At 41.2% G+C, this 13,115-nt stretch overlaps 1 protein-coding gene across 1 annotated transcript in view; it reads right to left on the minus strand.

Annotated features, from left to right (window-relative positions):
- The window catches only part of TTN (titin), a 271,544-nt gene that overhangs the window by 225,386 nt on the left and 33,043 nt on the right, over positions 1-13,115 (minus strand). The window contains 13 exon segments of the mRNA XM_034654809.1: positions 2,904-3,029; positions 3,254-3,538; positions 5,082-5,313; positions 6,663-6,828; positions 6,918-7,059; positions 7,563-7,823; positions 8,249-8,509; positions 8,638-8,898; positions 8,991-9,254; positions 10,000-10,260; positions 12,020-12,280; positions 12,371-12,634; positions 12,757-13,029. Of these exon segments, the coding sequence (XP_034510700.1) occupies positions 2,904-3,029; positions 3,254-3,538; positions 5,082-5,313; positions 6,663-6,828; positions 6,918-7,059; positions 7,563-7,823; positions 8,249-8,509; positions 8,638-8,898; positions 8,991-9,254; positions 10,000-10,260; positions 12,020-12,280; positions 12,371-12,634; positions 12,757-13,029 (3,057 nt within the window).

Below are 13,115 nucleotides of genomic sequence, written 5' to 3' on the forward strand. Positions count from 1 at the left end.
TTGGCCCCTAAATTCCTTTCATTCCACCTCTTGAATTCTCCCACAATCTACACTCTTCTTCCTCCTGACTTCCCTAGTTGAGGGCCTCATCAGCACGCTCCAAGCCTATCAGGATGGCCTTTCCCTTGGTCCTCATCTCCCACATCTGTCCATTCCTCTTTTCACTATCGCAGTATTGTCTCTGAAAAGCAAACCTGACCATGTTACCTAGAGGCTTAAAAAGCCTTAAGTCACTCCTCAGTGCAAATAAAACAAAATCTCAAATCCTAAGCATAGAACACCAAAACCTTTAGTATCTGGCCCCTGCCTTCTTTTTTGGCCTTCTCCTCCACTTATTACATCACTTTCCAACCATACTCAAGCCACTTGTCATTTCCAGCACATGAAGCACTCTTGCAGGCTTTTATGACTTGTAAATGTCATTCTTTGCCTAGAATGCCATTGTGTTCAATGATCCTGCTGATTCTTCGATGCCCAGTCCATGCATCTCTCTCTGTCTTGCAAAGGCAGTGAGTACATAGGCTGTTACAACACAATGCGCATCCATCATTGCTAGACTAATTATTTATCATTTTATTTAGCTAGCGGTTGCTCACTAAGCCTCCAAATGATACTATCTGTAGAATAAACACTAGCAAAAAGCTAGTTTAAATTCGTTTTAAAATTCTACTTTTCTAAATTGCTTTTCCACCAGTAGGTGGCACCAGAGACCGTCAACAGGCAACACTTTCTCCTAAAAGCTCCACTAGATTGCAGAGGCCAACCAAGTTCCAGGCTTGTGAGTATTGAGTTCCAACAGCATTTCTGAAGACTCATAATTTTTTCCAGTTTAGAAGGCAGGGCTGAATTTGTTCACCTAGAGTAGTACCAGGTCAGAGGAAGTTGTGTAAATACTTTCAGTCATAGGGGCATGAAACGGTGCCATTTGGTAAGCTTTTAAAAGGGCATTTTACTTAATAAACTTAATTTTTGCCATATAGGAAACATGTCTGCAAGAGAATGCTCAAACCTCTGTATGTGTATATAGTACCACATAAAGAGTTAGTAACCCACTAATCTGTAAAGTCCATTTAAACATGTGAAGATGTCAGTCATACAGAAAAGATATTTTTCTCTTTCTACCCCAGTTGCCGTCTCGTAGAAGGTTTGAGCATATTTTTGTGACACCTTAAAAGCAAAACTATATTATTTATAAACTAAAAAGTGCTATATAAAGACTTCTGCTTTAGATAATCATATATATGTATACTGATTTGAAAATTTTCCTCTACAAGTTCAATGAGAGGATAAATTATTTAATGTGACTTCAGTGAATTTGATATTAAAATGTATTTTTCTTTATTGTGTTAGTAAGATATTATCAAATCAGTCCATATTACTTGATATTTAGTATTTCTCAAACTCTGCTTTGAAGTCACAAAGTCTATGATGTTTGTCTATGTCGGTCACCCAATACTGGACTTTTATGTTTATATAATTCCCCTCTATGGCTATAATAAAATTAATGTATTAAAGTACCAGTCACTTGCCAGCCATGCCTATAGGTACTTTACATACATAATATCTTTTAATTATGTTCATAAAAATCAAATAGGTCCATTTGGTTTCTTGATCAGCATCTCTATTTCACAGGGAGAAATCATCAGGTCGTAGAAAGTCAACTGAATACTAACTTGTTGAGGAAAATGCTCATGGCAATGCAGAGATTAAGTCATAAACTAATGGAAGAAGAATAATGAAAAAAAACTCACACTTACTAGGAATGCTGTGAAAAGCCCAAGCTCTAAGAATGTCCTTTAGGTGGTCGTACATAAAGGCCAAGCAAATTGAGAGAGTGACTTTCATTTGGGATAAGGTTGATCTACCTTGCCCCTATCTGAGGTAAGTTTACAGTCATCATCGGCTTGAAGTGGCTGTGAACTTTTGTCTCATTCTACTAAGACTGGCCTCCTGAGGCTGTGGGGAGGGGCTGAGGTATCTGGCAAGCGTGCCCCTATTAAAGAGTAGAAGAGTGAACCGACCGGGGTCGCTGCATCGTGGGCATTATGCTAGGCTCTGGTGTGTGTTATCTGAAATAATCCTGATTGGTATTAGTCATTTGATAATCATTCTTTTGTCCAAGTAACAATCACTTATTGAGTATACACGATCTGTGAAGCTATTCTAGGACAAGGACCCACCCTTGCTGCCAAGGATCGTACTTTCCAGTAGCTACTGCCTTTTTAAGCAAGAAGTTCTAGGTACTGAGACAGAGTCCCTGCCCCTGTGAAACGTACATTCTAAGATTAAACGCAATACATCCTTCCTTTATTCATGAAGGAAAGAGAACCAGAGAAATCTTATACTTGCCTAAGGTCACACAGTGAAGCCAAGGTTCAAATCCAACCTCTGATTATAATGACCCTACTTTTGATGCAATAGGCTACCGCCTTCCAAAGGAATATACCTTTCCACACAAGCACTATCGACTGAATAATGTCTCACATACAGACTCTTCTCTTGAAATATATGTAGATAACAGGATAATTAATATAACAATAACAACTGTAGTTTTTGTTGTATTTTTTTCAAGAGAGAAGAAAAGTTATCTCAGGGAACATGACATCTTTTGAACACTGGAAAATACCGATCAAGTTTTTTTCTCCTGTATTGTGGTAAAAAAACAAACAAACAAACAAGAAAAACCCCTACATAACATAAAATTTACCACCTTAACCATTTTCAGGTATATACTCAATAGTGGAAAACAGGGCCTATTCTTTTATTCATAACTCTTCTGCAAAATTCCCATTTAAAGTCAAATTATGCATGAGAGATGTTCATGATTGAGGGGAAGATGAGAAAACTTGCCTCAGATCATTCTTTGTAAATATTAGCAATGATACCTTTGCTCATAAACCTACCTGTTCCAGACACTCTGCACTGAAAACGGGCTGGCTGTCCCTCCGAAGTGACAGTGTCCTGAAGGGGGGTGATGACGGCAGGAGGATAAACTGGCATTTCCTGATCTGGAGACACAACTTCTGGAACTAAAGAAAGGGACCACAAGACTGGTCATGATCACGTCACTTACAGATGTGGCAGAATGGAGTGTGCTGATGTATCTTAAGTATCTGGCAGCAGGGCACTTTCTAAAAGTGGGGTAGCAAACTACTCTTAGGGGCTCCAAACGGTGCTTAGAAATGCAGTGGGAGAACCAAAAGCGGGTTTCTCAGGCTTTATGCTAAGCTGAGAAGTAGCAAGGCGTTTCTACCTTCCACTGAGAGCGAAGCGGAGGTTGTGGCGACTCCATAGTCATTCTTGGCTTCACAGGTGTAAACAGCTGCGTCCTCCGGGAAGGCTTCGATGAGCAGAAGTGTGTACTCCTGCCCATCGTGAAGAAATTTGCACTTGAAGCCAGTGGAAAGCAGCTGCTCTTCCTTGTACCAGGAAATTTTGGGCTGCGGTCTGCCGGCTATCACGGCGCAGAAGCGGGCAGGCTTGCCAGACTGCACAGTGATGGGCTGGAGCTCCTGCAGAATCTGGGGCGGCTCCGGAGCTGGGAGTGAATGAAAACCAACGCTTGTGAGAAAGTGCGAAAACACGGGAGGACATGTGAAAGCCTACGTTCATTTGTGGCCAGGGGTGAGGCAGCCAGAAACCAAACTTTGGAATTGTAATGGCTTTACTTGCCTCAGAATATGAGAACATTCTTTATGCTAAGAAGGAAGAAAACATTTGGAATCTTGTCCTCAAATAGAATAACTTTAGAAAGATACTTCTGGTATCTGAGGCTTGGTCAGGGGGTCTTGCTGAGAGTGTTGAGCTTGTCAACATAATGTGATCACCCCTCTCCCTGTTGGGGTCTGCATGGGGGTGTAGCAATGGCCAGTACCCTAAAGAAAGCCAGGACGACTGCCACTCGCTGCCTATTTTCTATCATTTGGGCAAACCATGTGGCCAGGTGGTTCATCACCTTTAGGTCTGTTTGTTTTGCAAGTATTTGTGTATATGTCAGAGTCATTTCTTTATATTTAGATACCAATGAAGTACAATCCCCAAGCATGAAAAAGGAATAAATGTTATTCCAGATCTACTTAAAGGCAATTAGGTAGACTTAAAAAAAAAAAAACCAAAAAACCCAAACCTCACTTTCTTGCTATGCTAATTAAAGCATCTTCTCAGTGTTGTGATGACTGGGGGGAACTGGGTAGTTCGTGGAACACAGAAATGGAGGGAAAGGACTTCTGTGAGGTTGGTTGGTTTCTGACCTTTACTTCTCTGTGTCTCAGTCTCTCCACCACAAATTTAGAAATAATAAGAACTGGATACCATGATGATTTGGTCCAGGGACTAAGGGAATGTTGGCAATATGGTTCATTTTTATTAAACTGAGATTATTCTTAGTGTTCTTTCATCTGCTTCTGGGGTATGTGTTCAGAGTAGACTCAAGATTAAAATAGGGATGGACAGTCCTTCTTCTCTGTGCATTTAGGTTAGTCTCATTTCTAGGTCAGCCTCAAATTCAGCTCTAAGCTTTCTAATGAGGAAAGTGGGTGGTTTCAAGGCACTCCTTGGAGGACTTGGCAGCATGTGGAATAAGAGCCTCTGACCGTAGGGCTTGGGGCAGAGAAAACCTAGCTCCACATCGCCTGTGGCTCTCCAGGCCCTCTGGGGTCTCAAAGAGGACTTCTGAGTTTTCCCAGGCACTCCACACTAGAGGCTGGAAATGCCCCTGGGGCTCGGTAGCACTACTAGCACCTAAACAGCGCCAAGGGCAGAAAACTTGACCAGCTGAACCAGCTGAATGCTGTATCCAGAAACCCACTGAGGGGCTGTTATAACTGACATACAGTGGGTACTCAATAGTGTTGACCAACTAAATGATGATTTACCATTAGGTACTTTCTGGAAATGACATTTTTACAGTCTCTAATAGACGCTGTCCCTTTATCCAGATATAATGTGAAAATAAACGTAGCTGAAAACATATGAGTAGTATGGCGTCTTTAGAAATTGCCCAGAACTATCAGCACTTTAGGAACTTAAAGGGGAGGATTATTCCAGATGGATCCACAAAATACATTAATATGTCTACCTACCATTGACATAGAGAGTAACAGAACTCCTGTTCCTTCCTGCCACAAAGGTGTATTCACCAGCATCGCTATGCCTGGTCTCAGAGATAAACATCCGGTGGATTCTTCTCTCCACTACATACTGATGTCGTTCTTGAATTTGGAAATTGATTTCAATGCCATCTTTATACCAGTGGGCATCAACATCATCTTCGTTGACCTCAAACTCAACGACAGCACGTTGTTTCTCAATAACCTTTTGGTGGAGGAACATAAAAAGAGAATTGAAGTCCTGCTTTCCTTTTGGTTTTAACCTGTTTCTAAAACTGCTCATTTCAAGAGCATGCCAAACCTACAGATTATGATAGAAAAAGTTGACTGGGTGAAGTGCATTCTAATTTGTCCTGCATCTCCTTAGACAAATGGTACCCTAACTTCTTCTTAGAGAATCCTGCTAACACCTGCACTGAGGAGAGACACCACCCCAAAGAGACCATGACTTGAATCCTTAAATGTTTGCTTTTTAACTAATCAGAGCAGAAATAACAACACCTCATATCTGTGGGCTTTTTATTTTGGACAAAGCTCTTTTACTATTTAATCTGATTTCATGTGTTATGATCAAGAACCTCCTGGGGTAGGTAGAAACCATTAGCCTCATTTTTAACAGTGAGGCAATCAGATTCAGAATTGGACAGTAAAGGACAGAAGACATATTCAGGTCATCGGCGTCCTCACTGAAGGCTTTTTCACTATGTGGTCAAGGCCTGTCGTGCCCGGTTCTTCTCAGATGAGCTATACGATAAATCCGAATTCAAACAATATTTCTCCTAACATATTCCCTCCATTCCACATTCGGGAAGACAGGCACCCATGAGAACAAGCCCTGCACATGGAGTAGAGAGCAAAGGGGTCTGGGTCAGTACCTTTGCTAGGAACCCAGCTTCTGCTCAATCCTGGACCTCAGAAGAAGCGTTCCCAGACAAGTCCCTGCCTCTCCACAATAGAAGCTATCTGACGAAACGCCACCTTGTCCTACCTCTTCCCTGAGTGCCGGCTGCTGTGTAAGCACCACAACGTACATCTGAGCTCTCTCCTGCTTTGTGCTGCTTGGCTGGTGGCCATTTATGAGACAGTGAAGTTCCTACAGCTGCTTTAATTAAAGTATCTAGACAGCTGCTAAGGACACACTATTTCCCTAAGTGAGGGAAAACTGTGACTAAATTGATGTCAGACTGAGAGTCTAAGCCAGCAGGGATCAGCTGTTTTCTTTCTTTAGAGGACTGTGGTTAGAAAATGTTGAGGTTGGGGCGCCTGGGTGGCACAGCGGTTAAGCGTCTGCCTTCGGCCCAGGGCGTGATCCCGGCGTTATGGGATTGAGCCCCACGTCAGGCTCTTCTGCTATGAGCCTGCTTCTTCCTCTCCCACTCCCCCTGCTTGTGTTCCCTCTCTCGCTGGCTGTCTCTATCTCTGTCAAATAAATAAAAATAAAAAATCTTTAAAAAAAAAAAAAAAAGAAAATGTTGAGGTTAAAAAATTAAAATCTCAAACTATGGATTACGGGCTCTCGATGACATCTCCCCAAATTCAGCACATAGACAATACCTGAACCTCCCTTTTGAGACTTCGGATGCGGACATCTCTGCCTTCTACATAGAGGTTAGCGGTGGATATGTTGCCTCCTGCCACCACTGCGTATTGCCCGGCATCAGACATCCGGGTGGAGGGGATCAGCAGGCGGTGAACGTATTTCTCCTTCTGTATCTTTATTCTATGGATGAAATGGAAACTGAAGTTTAATGAATGGTGACTCAAAGCAAACTGGGAATTACTAGAACGTAGCCAGGCAACACAACTGACCTGTCCACAGTCGGCAGCTCTTGGCCATCTTTCATCCACTGAACAGTGATGTCAGGTTCAGAAACTTCACACTCAAACGTGGCTCGCTTCTTCTCAAGAACCTTAATATCCTTGATGTGTTTCCGAAATTCTATGTGGCGAGCTGGAAAACAGCACGTACAAAAATTAACCTTTCTAACGGCTTTAAGACGTGACTCACAGAGTATGCGATCCACACGCTCAAAGCACTCACTCCGGGGGCTTCAGTATTGTCTGAGTTGGCAAACCAGCCCTTCAAACAATGTTAGAATATTCTCATTACCCCAAAAGACCATACAGGCCTTAGTCACCACCCTCCAGAGGCCTCCTACTGTCTCCCCCCAGATTTAGGCGCCCATCTATTGTCTATAGATGTGTGTATTCCGACATTTCCTATAAAGGGGATCATACAATATATGGTCCTTCGGGACTGGCTTCTTTCACTTAGCATATGGTTCTTAAGGTTCACCCATGTGGTAGCACATATCAGCACTTGCTTTTTATTGCTCGCGGTATTTCATTACACAGATACACATTTTATTTTCCCATTAATTGATGTACTGATTAGTATTGTACATGGTGTGTTTGACATTTCGTGTTATGGGTAAGACATTTATGACACCATACCTTCCACGTAAAGGGTGGCTGTTGAGGTAGCTTTTCCAGCCACGAAGGTGTACTCAGCTGCATCCCCGAAGTGAACGTTCCTGATATTCAGTGAGTGCGTGAGCTTTTTGGTTCTCATCTGGCACCTGTCAGTTGATTTGATTTCCACACCATTCTTTAACCATTTGTAAGAGATGCCTTCATAGTTCACCGTTACCTCAAAGGTAATGGTGTCTTTTTCTTCAGCGTTGATGTCCTTCAGCATGGATGTAATCATGATTGCTGCAAAGGGGGAAGGAAACACACCCAAGAAGACTTTGTGTCAGTATGATGTGAGTCATATCAAGCACAGAGTGAAAACGAGGAATGTGTTTAGTATGTCTGTTAAGGTGATTACAGTTCAGGGGTATGAGCTATGCTATCTTCCAGGTTCCCCTCCACAGGACTATACCAAGGGACCGAGGAACAGAAAGAGCTAGTGATAGATAGTAGAGCATCTTTACAGGTAGCCTTGAAAGGCTACTCTAATCAGAAAATGTTATCCAGATGGAGATGCTGGTGCCTAACTCAGGGTGAACACACAGTAGATGTTTCAGTCAAGGATTTTCGGAGTGGATTAACTGGTCAGTAAGGAAAAGAGTGGGATATGGAATAACAATGAGTTTACCAAGTATTTGATATAATTTTTGTTTTGTTTGTTTACTTACGGGTCACTTTCAGGGTGGCGCTGACTTGGTCATTGCCACAGACAAATGTGTATTCTGCTGAGTCCTCTGTGCTGGTGTTCATGATGATCAGCTGGTGGAGTTTCCCCTGCACGACTATCTTGAACTTCTCGCTCATCTCAATCTCCACACCATTCTTCAGCCACATGGAAGGGACATTGAAGTGGGACACCTCACACTCAAAGGAGGCAGATTTGGTCTCAGGTACCTCAATGTTTTTCATGGTTTTTGTAATATGTAATGCTTAGGAAAATAAAAAAGCACTTCAGTTAATATATTTTATCTTAAAAAATGGATGAAACCAACCAACCAACCAATGAATGAACACATGGGAATCATCTCGGGAAATACCATAAGGAGCTAATACTTACTCTCCACGAAAAGTTTAGCTTTGCACTCCAGTTGCCCCACCACAGCTGTATATTCCCCAGCATCTGAGGGGGAAATATGCTGCAGCATCAGTTTGTGGACCTTTCTTTCTGAGACCAGTCTGTGCTTGTCACTTGGCTTAATCTCCACATTCTTGTGGAACCATTTTACTGGAACCGTGTCATGGGAAACACTAACTTCAAAGGCAACGGTGGAATTTTCCAAGGCGGTCACATCTTTTGGCTTTTTAATGATCTTGACAGCTAATGAGGAAAGTTGAAGCAATTCAGTGATATGGTTAACTTAGTGGTTACCATACATTGGCTACTTGTAAAATGTTTCTAAATTAACTTACTCTCCACATGTAGCCTGGCACTGGCTCCTAGCTTTCCAAGCTTGAAGCCATATACAGATTCATCCACAACAGCACAGTTTTTAATCCTCAGAGTGTAAACTGTTCCTTTGACTGAGATGTCGTACTTGTCACTGGATCGCAGCACAACGCCATTTTTGATCCACTGGACGCCTTTTACGTTAGGATGCGTAAGCTCAACAGTGAAAACAGCATCTTGCGTCTCTGTCACTGTGAGGTTCTTCAGAGTCTTCTTAATTTTGACAGCTGAAGACAAATTTATGATTGGTTTAGGAAATAAAGATGACATGGTCCACTAAACGAAGTCCTGGGATAAGATCATTACCTGGTCATCTTGCAAAAGAACGGTTATTGAAAATGTTGCAGTTATGCAGCGCCTCTATTTTATTTTTTTTTTAAGATTTTTTATTTATTTATTTGACAGAGATAGAGACAGCCAGTGAGAGAGGGAACATAAGCAGGGGGAGTGGGAGAGGAAGAAGCAGGCTCACAGCAGAGGAGCCTGATGTGGGGTTCGATCCCACAACGCCGGGATCACGCCCTGAGCTGAAGGCAGACGCCCAACTGCTGTGCCACCCAGGCGCCCCAGCGCCTCTATTTTAAAAGACACCTTGTGATTATTTAGGAAAACCTGGGATCCAGTTTGAAATGTACACTGCACAATTTTTCTGTATTTGAATGAGATGAAGTTTGCATAGCTGCATACTAATAGCTTAATAGTGAAGAGCAAAAGAGGGACGGAGAATGAGAGTGTCTAATTAGGCTGTTCCTCTGAGCTAGAACCTAAGAAATGGCTTCTTCACAGAAACACATCTTAAAAGCAATTTTGCACCCTGTGGTATATGGCCTAGAAAGTTTAGAGAGTTTATAATGATTTTGTGAAATCAAGATTTATGGCATCCAGAATGGTTATACCATTGACTTTTAAACTGGTAACTATCAAGAATGCAATATGATGTGAAACAGATAAATCTGTTATTACATCACTGACCTTCAACTTTGAGTCTGGCAGATGTTTTGGAGGTGGCCACCTTGTAGGTGTATTCTCCAATGTCATCTAATTTGGTGGCAGCGATGATAAGTCTCCTTTTGTGGCCATCAGATTCACTCCTGACGTTGTTACTCAGTGGTAGGTGTTTGCCATCCTTCAGCCATTCGCCTTCGGAATCTGGGTTGGCAACTTCACATTGAAACACAGCTTCCTGCGATTCAGCCACAGTCTGGTCCGAGAGTGGCTTGGAGATGGCTCCCCCTTTGGAACAAGAGAAGTTTAAGTGTGAGTCCTTTAGAAATATATATTTATACAAAAAAGAAATCTTTGCACAATATAAAATGCCAAATTTTAAAACACGATTTTGAATATCATGAAATGTTTAATAGAATTATCTTAACCCATATTGAGAACATATCACAGAAATCCCTGTTCTAGTATGCATTACTGATAACCAGGGAAAATACTGGACTCAGGAAGGTTTTACAAAGGGAAAGCAATGGCTAATATAGAATTTTGAGAGCAATACCACCTGGACGGCCTCTAACTCAGTTTCTCCTTCGAAAGTATTCTACTTAAGTCTTCTAAGGATTATTTGCTGCAAATATGTCTAATATTTGATTGGGAAAAGATGTGCTAAGCAAAATGTTCAGTCATCAATATTTCTATAAGATTAGAGATTCTTATACGCTAAAAATCACTATTTTCCTTTAAAAAGATTTATTTATTTATTAAAGAGAGAGAATGATTATACGCATGCACATGAGCCAGGGTAGAGGGAGAGGGAAAGAAATCCTTAAGCAGACTCCTCCCTGAGCCTGGAGCCTGATATACGGTTTGATCCCAGGACCCTGAGATCATGACCTGAGCCAGAATCAAGAGTTGGCCGCTCAACCAACTAAGCCATCCAGGTGCCCCAAAAATCACTGTTTTGACATGTGTTATCTCTTTTATGAAGCTTCCTCCTATTGCCTCCATGGCCATTATCCACTGGCAGAAAAAATTACTCTTTCAGCAAGTTATTTGCTAATGTATCTGTCCCTCTTTAAATTGTGAATTCTTCAAGAAAAAAATATCATGCCTTATTCATTTTTGTGTCCTGTGTTTCTAGCAGTGTCTTGCGTACGGGAGGGCCTTAAAAAATGTTGAGTGAAATCACATAGGGGCTCATATTGTTCTCAGACAATATCTGAGGAAATATTATAATGTGATGAAGTATAAGCCATGAAACTTTCACATAAAGTGGGACCCACAATTCCCATATGGATTTTACAATTTAATCCCAATGTCATATCTCAACTCCTCAGCAATTAAATTGCAATGAACAAAACACATTAATGATGACTTCTAGTTTTTTCTTGACAATTGATTTATGCTTTTGGTTTTTCATTTTGAAGCAAGGGATTTCTGCTGAATGAGAGAGGTCTATTTCATGTTATAAGAAAGAGATACACAGATATACTGACTGACATTTTAAAATAGTCATTGGGTTCATAAAACAAATATGAAGGGAACAAAGGAAACAAAAGTTAAAGAAACAAGAGCGATTAAAAAAAAAAAAGAAATACACCTTTAGAGTAGGAAAGTTTAAATCAAGCTCAATTCCACAAATGTTTATTGATCATCTATCATGTGCAGTATGTTGGAGAACACAGATAAGAAAGAAGCAATTCTAGATTTAGGGAGCTTATACTCTGGTGTGAGAGGAAGAAATGGGGAATAACACAAGTATATGATAAGGGCCGTGGAAGAGACACACATAAAATAATCCTGAGGTTGGAGGAGTAAGATCTTACACAGATGGGAAGATTAAGGAAGGCTTCACAAGAAGATGGCATTTGAGGTAGTTCTGCCTAGAAGAACATGGTGGGGACAGTGTTGAGGGAAATACTGGTTTCGAGAACAGCATAAGCAGAGGCACGGAAATGAAAATGGCTGGGAATTTGAAAGGAAATGGGCTGCAATTTCTTAAAACAACTGCCACACCTAAGAATTTAAATTGAATGATAAATGTACCAACCTGCCACAGTAAGTTTTCCAGATGTCATATTTTCTCCAGCAAAAAATGTGTACTCTCCTTCATCATCTTTCATCATATTTAGAACTGTCAACTTATATATTTTTCCATGAGCTTCAATTTTATATTTAGAACTGGGTTTGATTTCCTTGTCCTTAAAATTCCACAAAACATCGATTCCTGAGTGGGACAGCTCAACTTCTAAGACCACATTTTGGGTTTCTGTACAGGTAAGGTCACGAAGACCTCTGATAATTTTAATTTCTGGGGAAAAAATAATCACTTGGTTAATATTACACTGGGAAAAGAGAAGGCTTAAGGCTTAACTTATCAGTTAAATAGAAGAATCCTTACTTTCCACAGAGAGATCACAGCTGGTTTCAACCTTGCCAACCATCAGCTTGTAAGGTCCTTCATCTGAAGCGTGGGTCCGGTTAATCACTAGTCGCTGCTTAGTACCTTTGACAATGGCTTGTACACGATCATCAGGCTTGATTTGTTCATCATTTAAATACCATTTAACAGAAGTCACATCAGCAACTGAGACCTTACATTCAAGCACAGCCTTGGTACCCTCAAGGACATTAACATCCTTTAGAGGAGTTATCACATCAACACCTGCAAAACAACACACACAAATAAAAGATTTATGAATGTGAATTTTGTTTTAAGCGCCCACTTATTAAAGTTCTCTACCTCACTTAACAATGTACACGTAAAAATATGTAAGTTGTACTCACTGTAGACAGAGACGCGCCCACTGGTTGACAGTCCGAGGGATGGAATGGTGAAGGAGTAATTTCCAGCATCCTCCTTAGTCATATCTTCAATGAGCAGCATGTGGGACTGTTTGTCTATCACAATGTGAACTCTGTCACTGGGCTGCACTTCTTGGCCATCTTTCATCCAGACACCTTCCACATTCTCCAAGGAGACCTTCACTTCAAGCTGGACAATGTCACCTTCACAGACTTTTTGATCACTAAGTCCTTGCAGGATAGCGATGGGGCGGGCTGTGAAATATGGTGAGAAAAAAGAACGTTATGATCATTTCTTTATCGATAAGCCATGATGATATTCAGTGCAGGCCAAAAGGAAC

Source organism: Ailuropoda melanoleuca, chromosome 2, assembly GCF_002007445.2.
Source record: "Ailuropoda melanoleuca isolate Jingjing chromosome 2, ASM200744v2, whole genome shotgun sequence".
Lineage (NCBI taxonomy): Eukaryota > Metazoa > Chordata > Mammalia > Carnivora > Ursidae > Ailuropoda > Ailuropoda melanoleuca.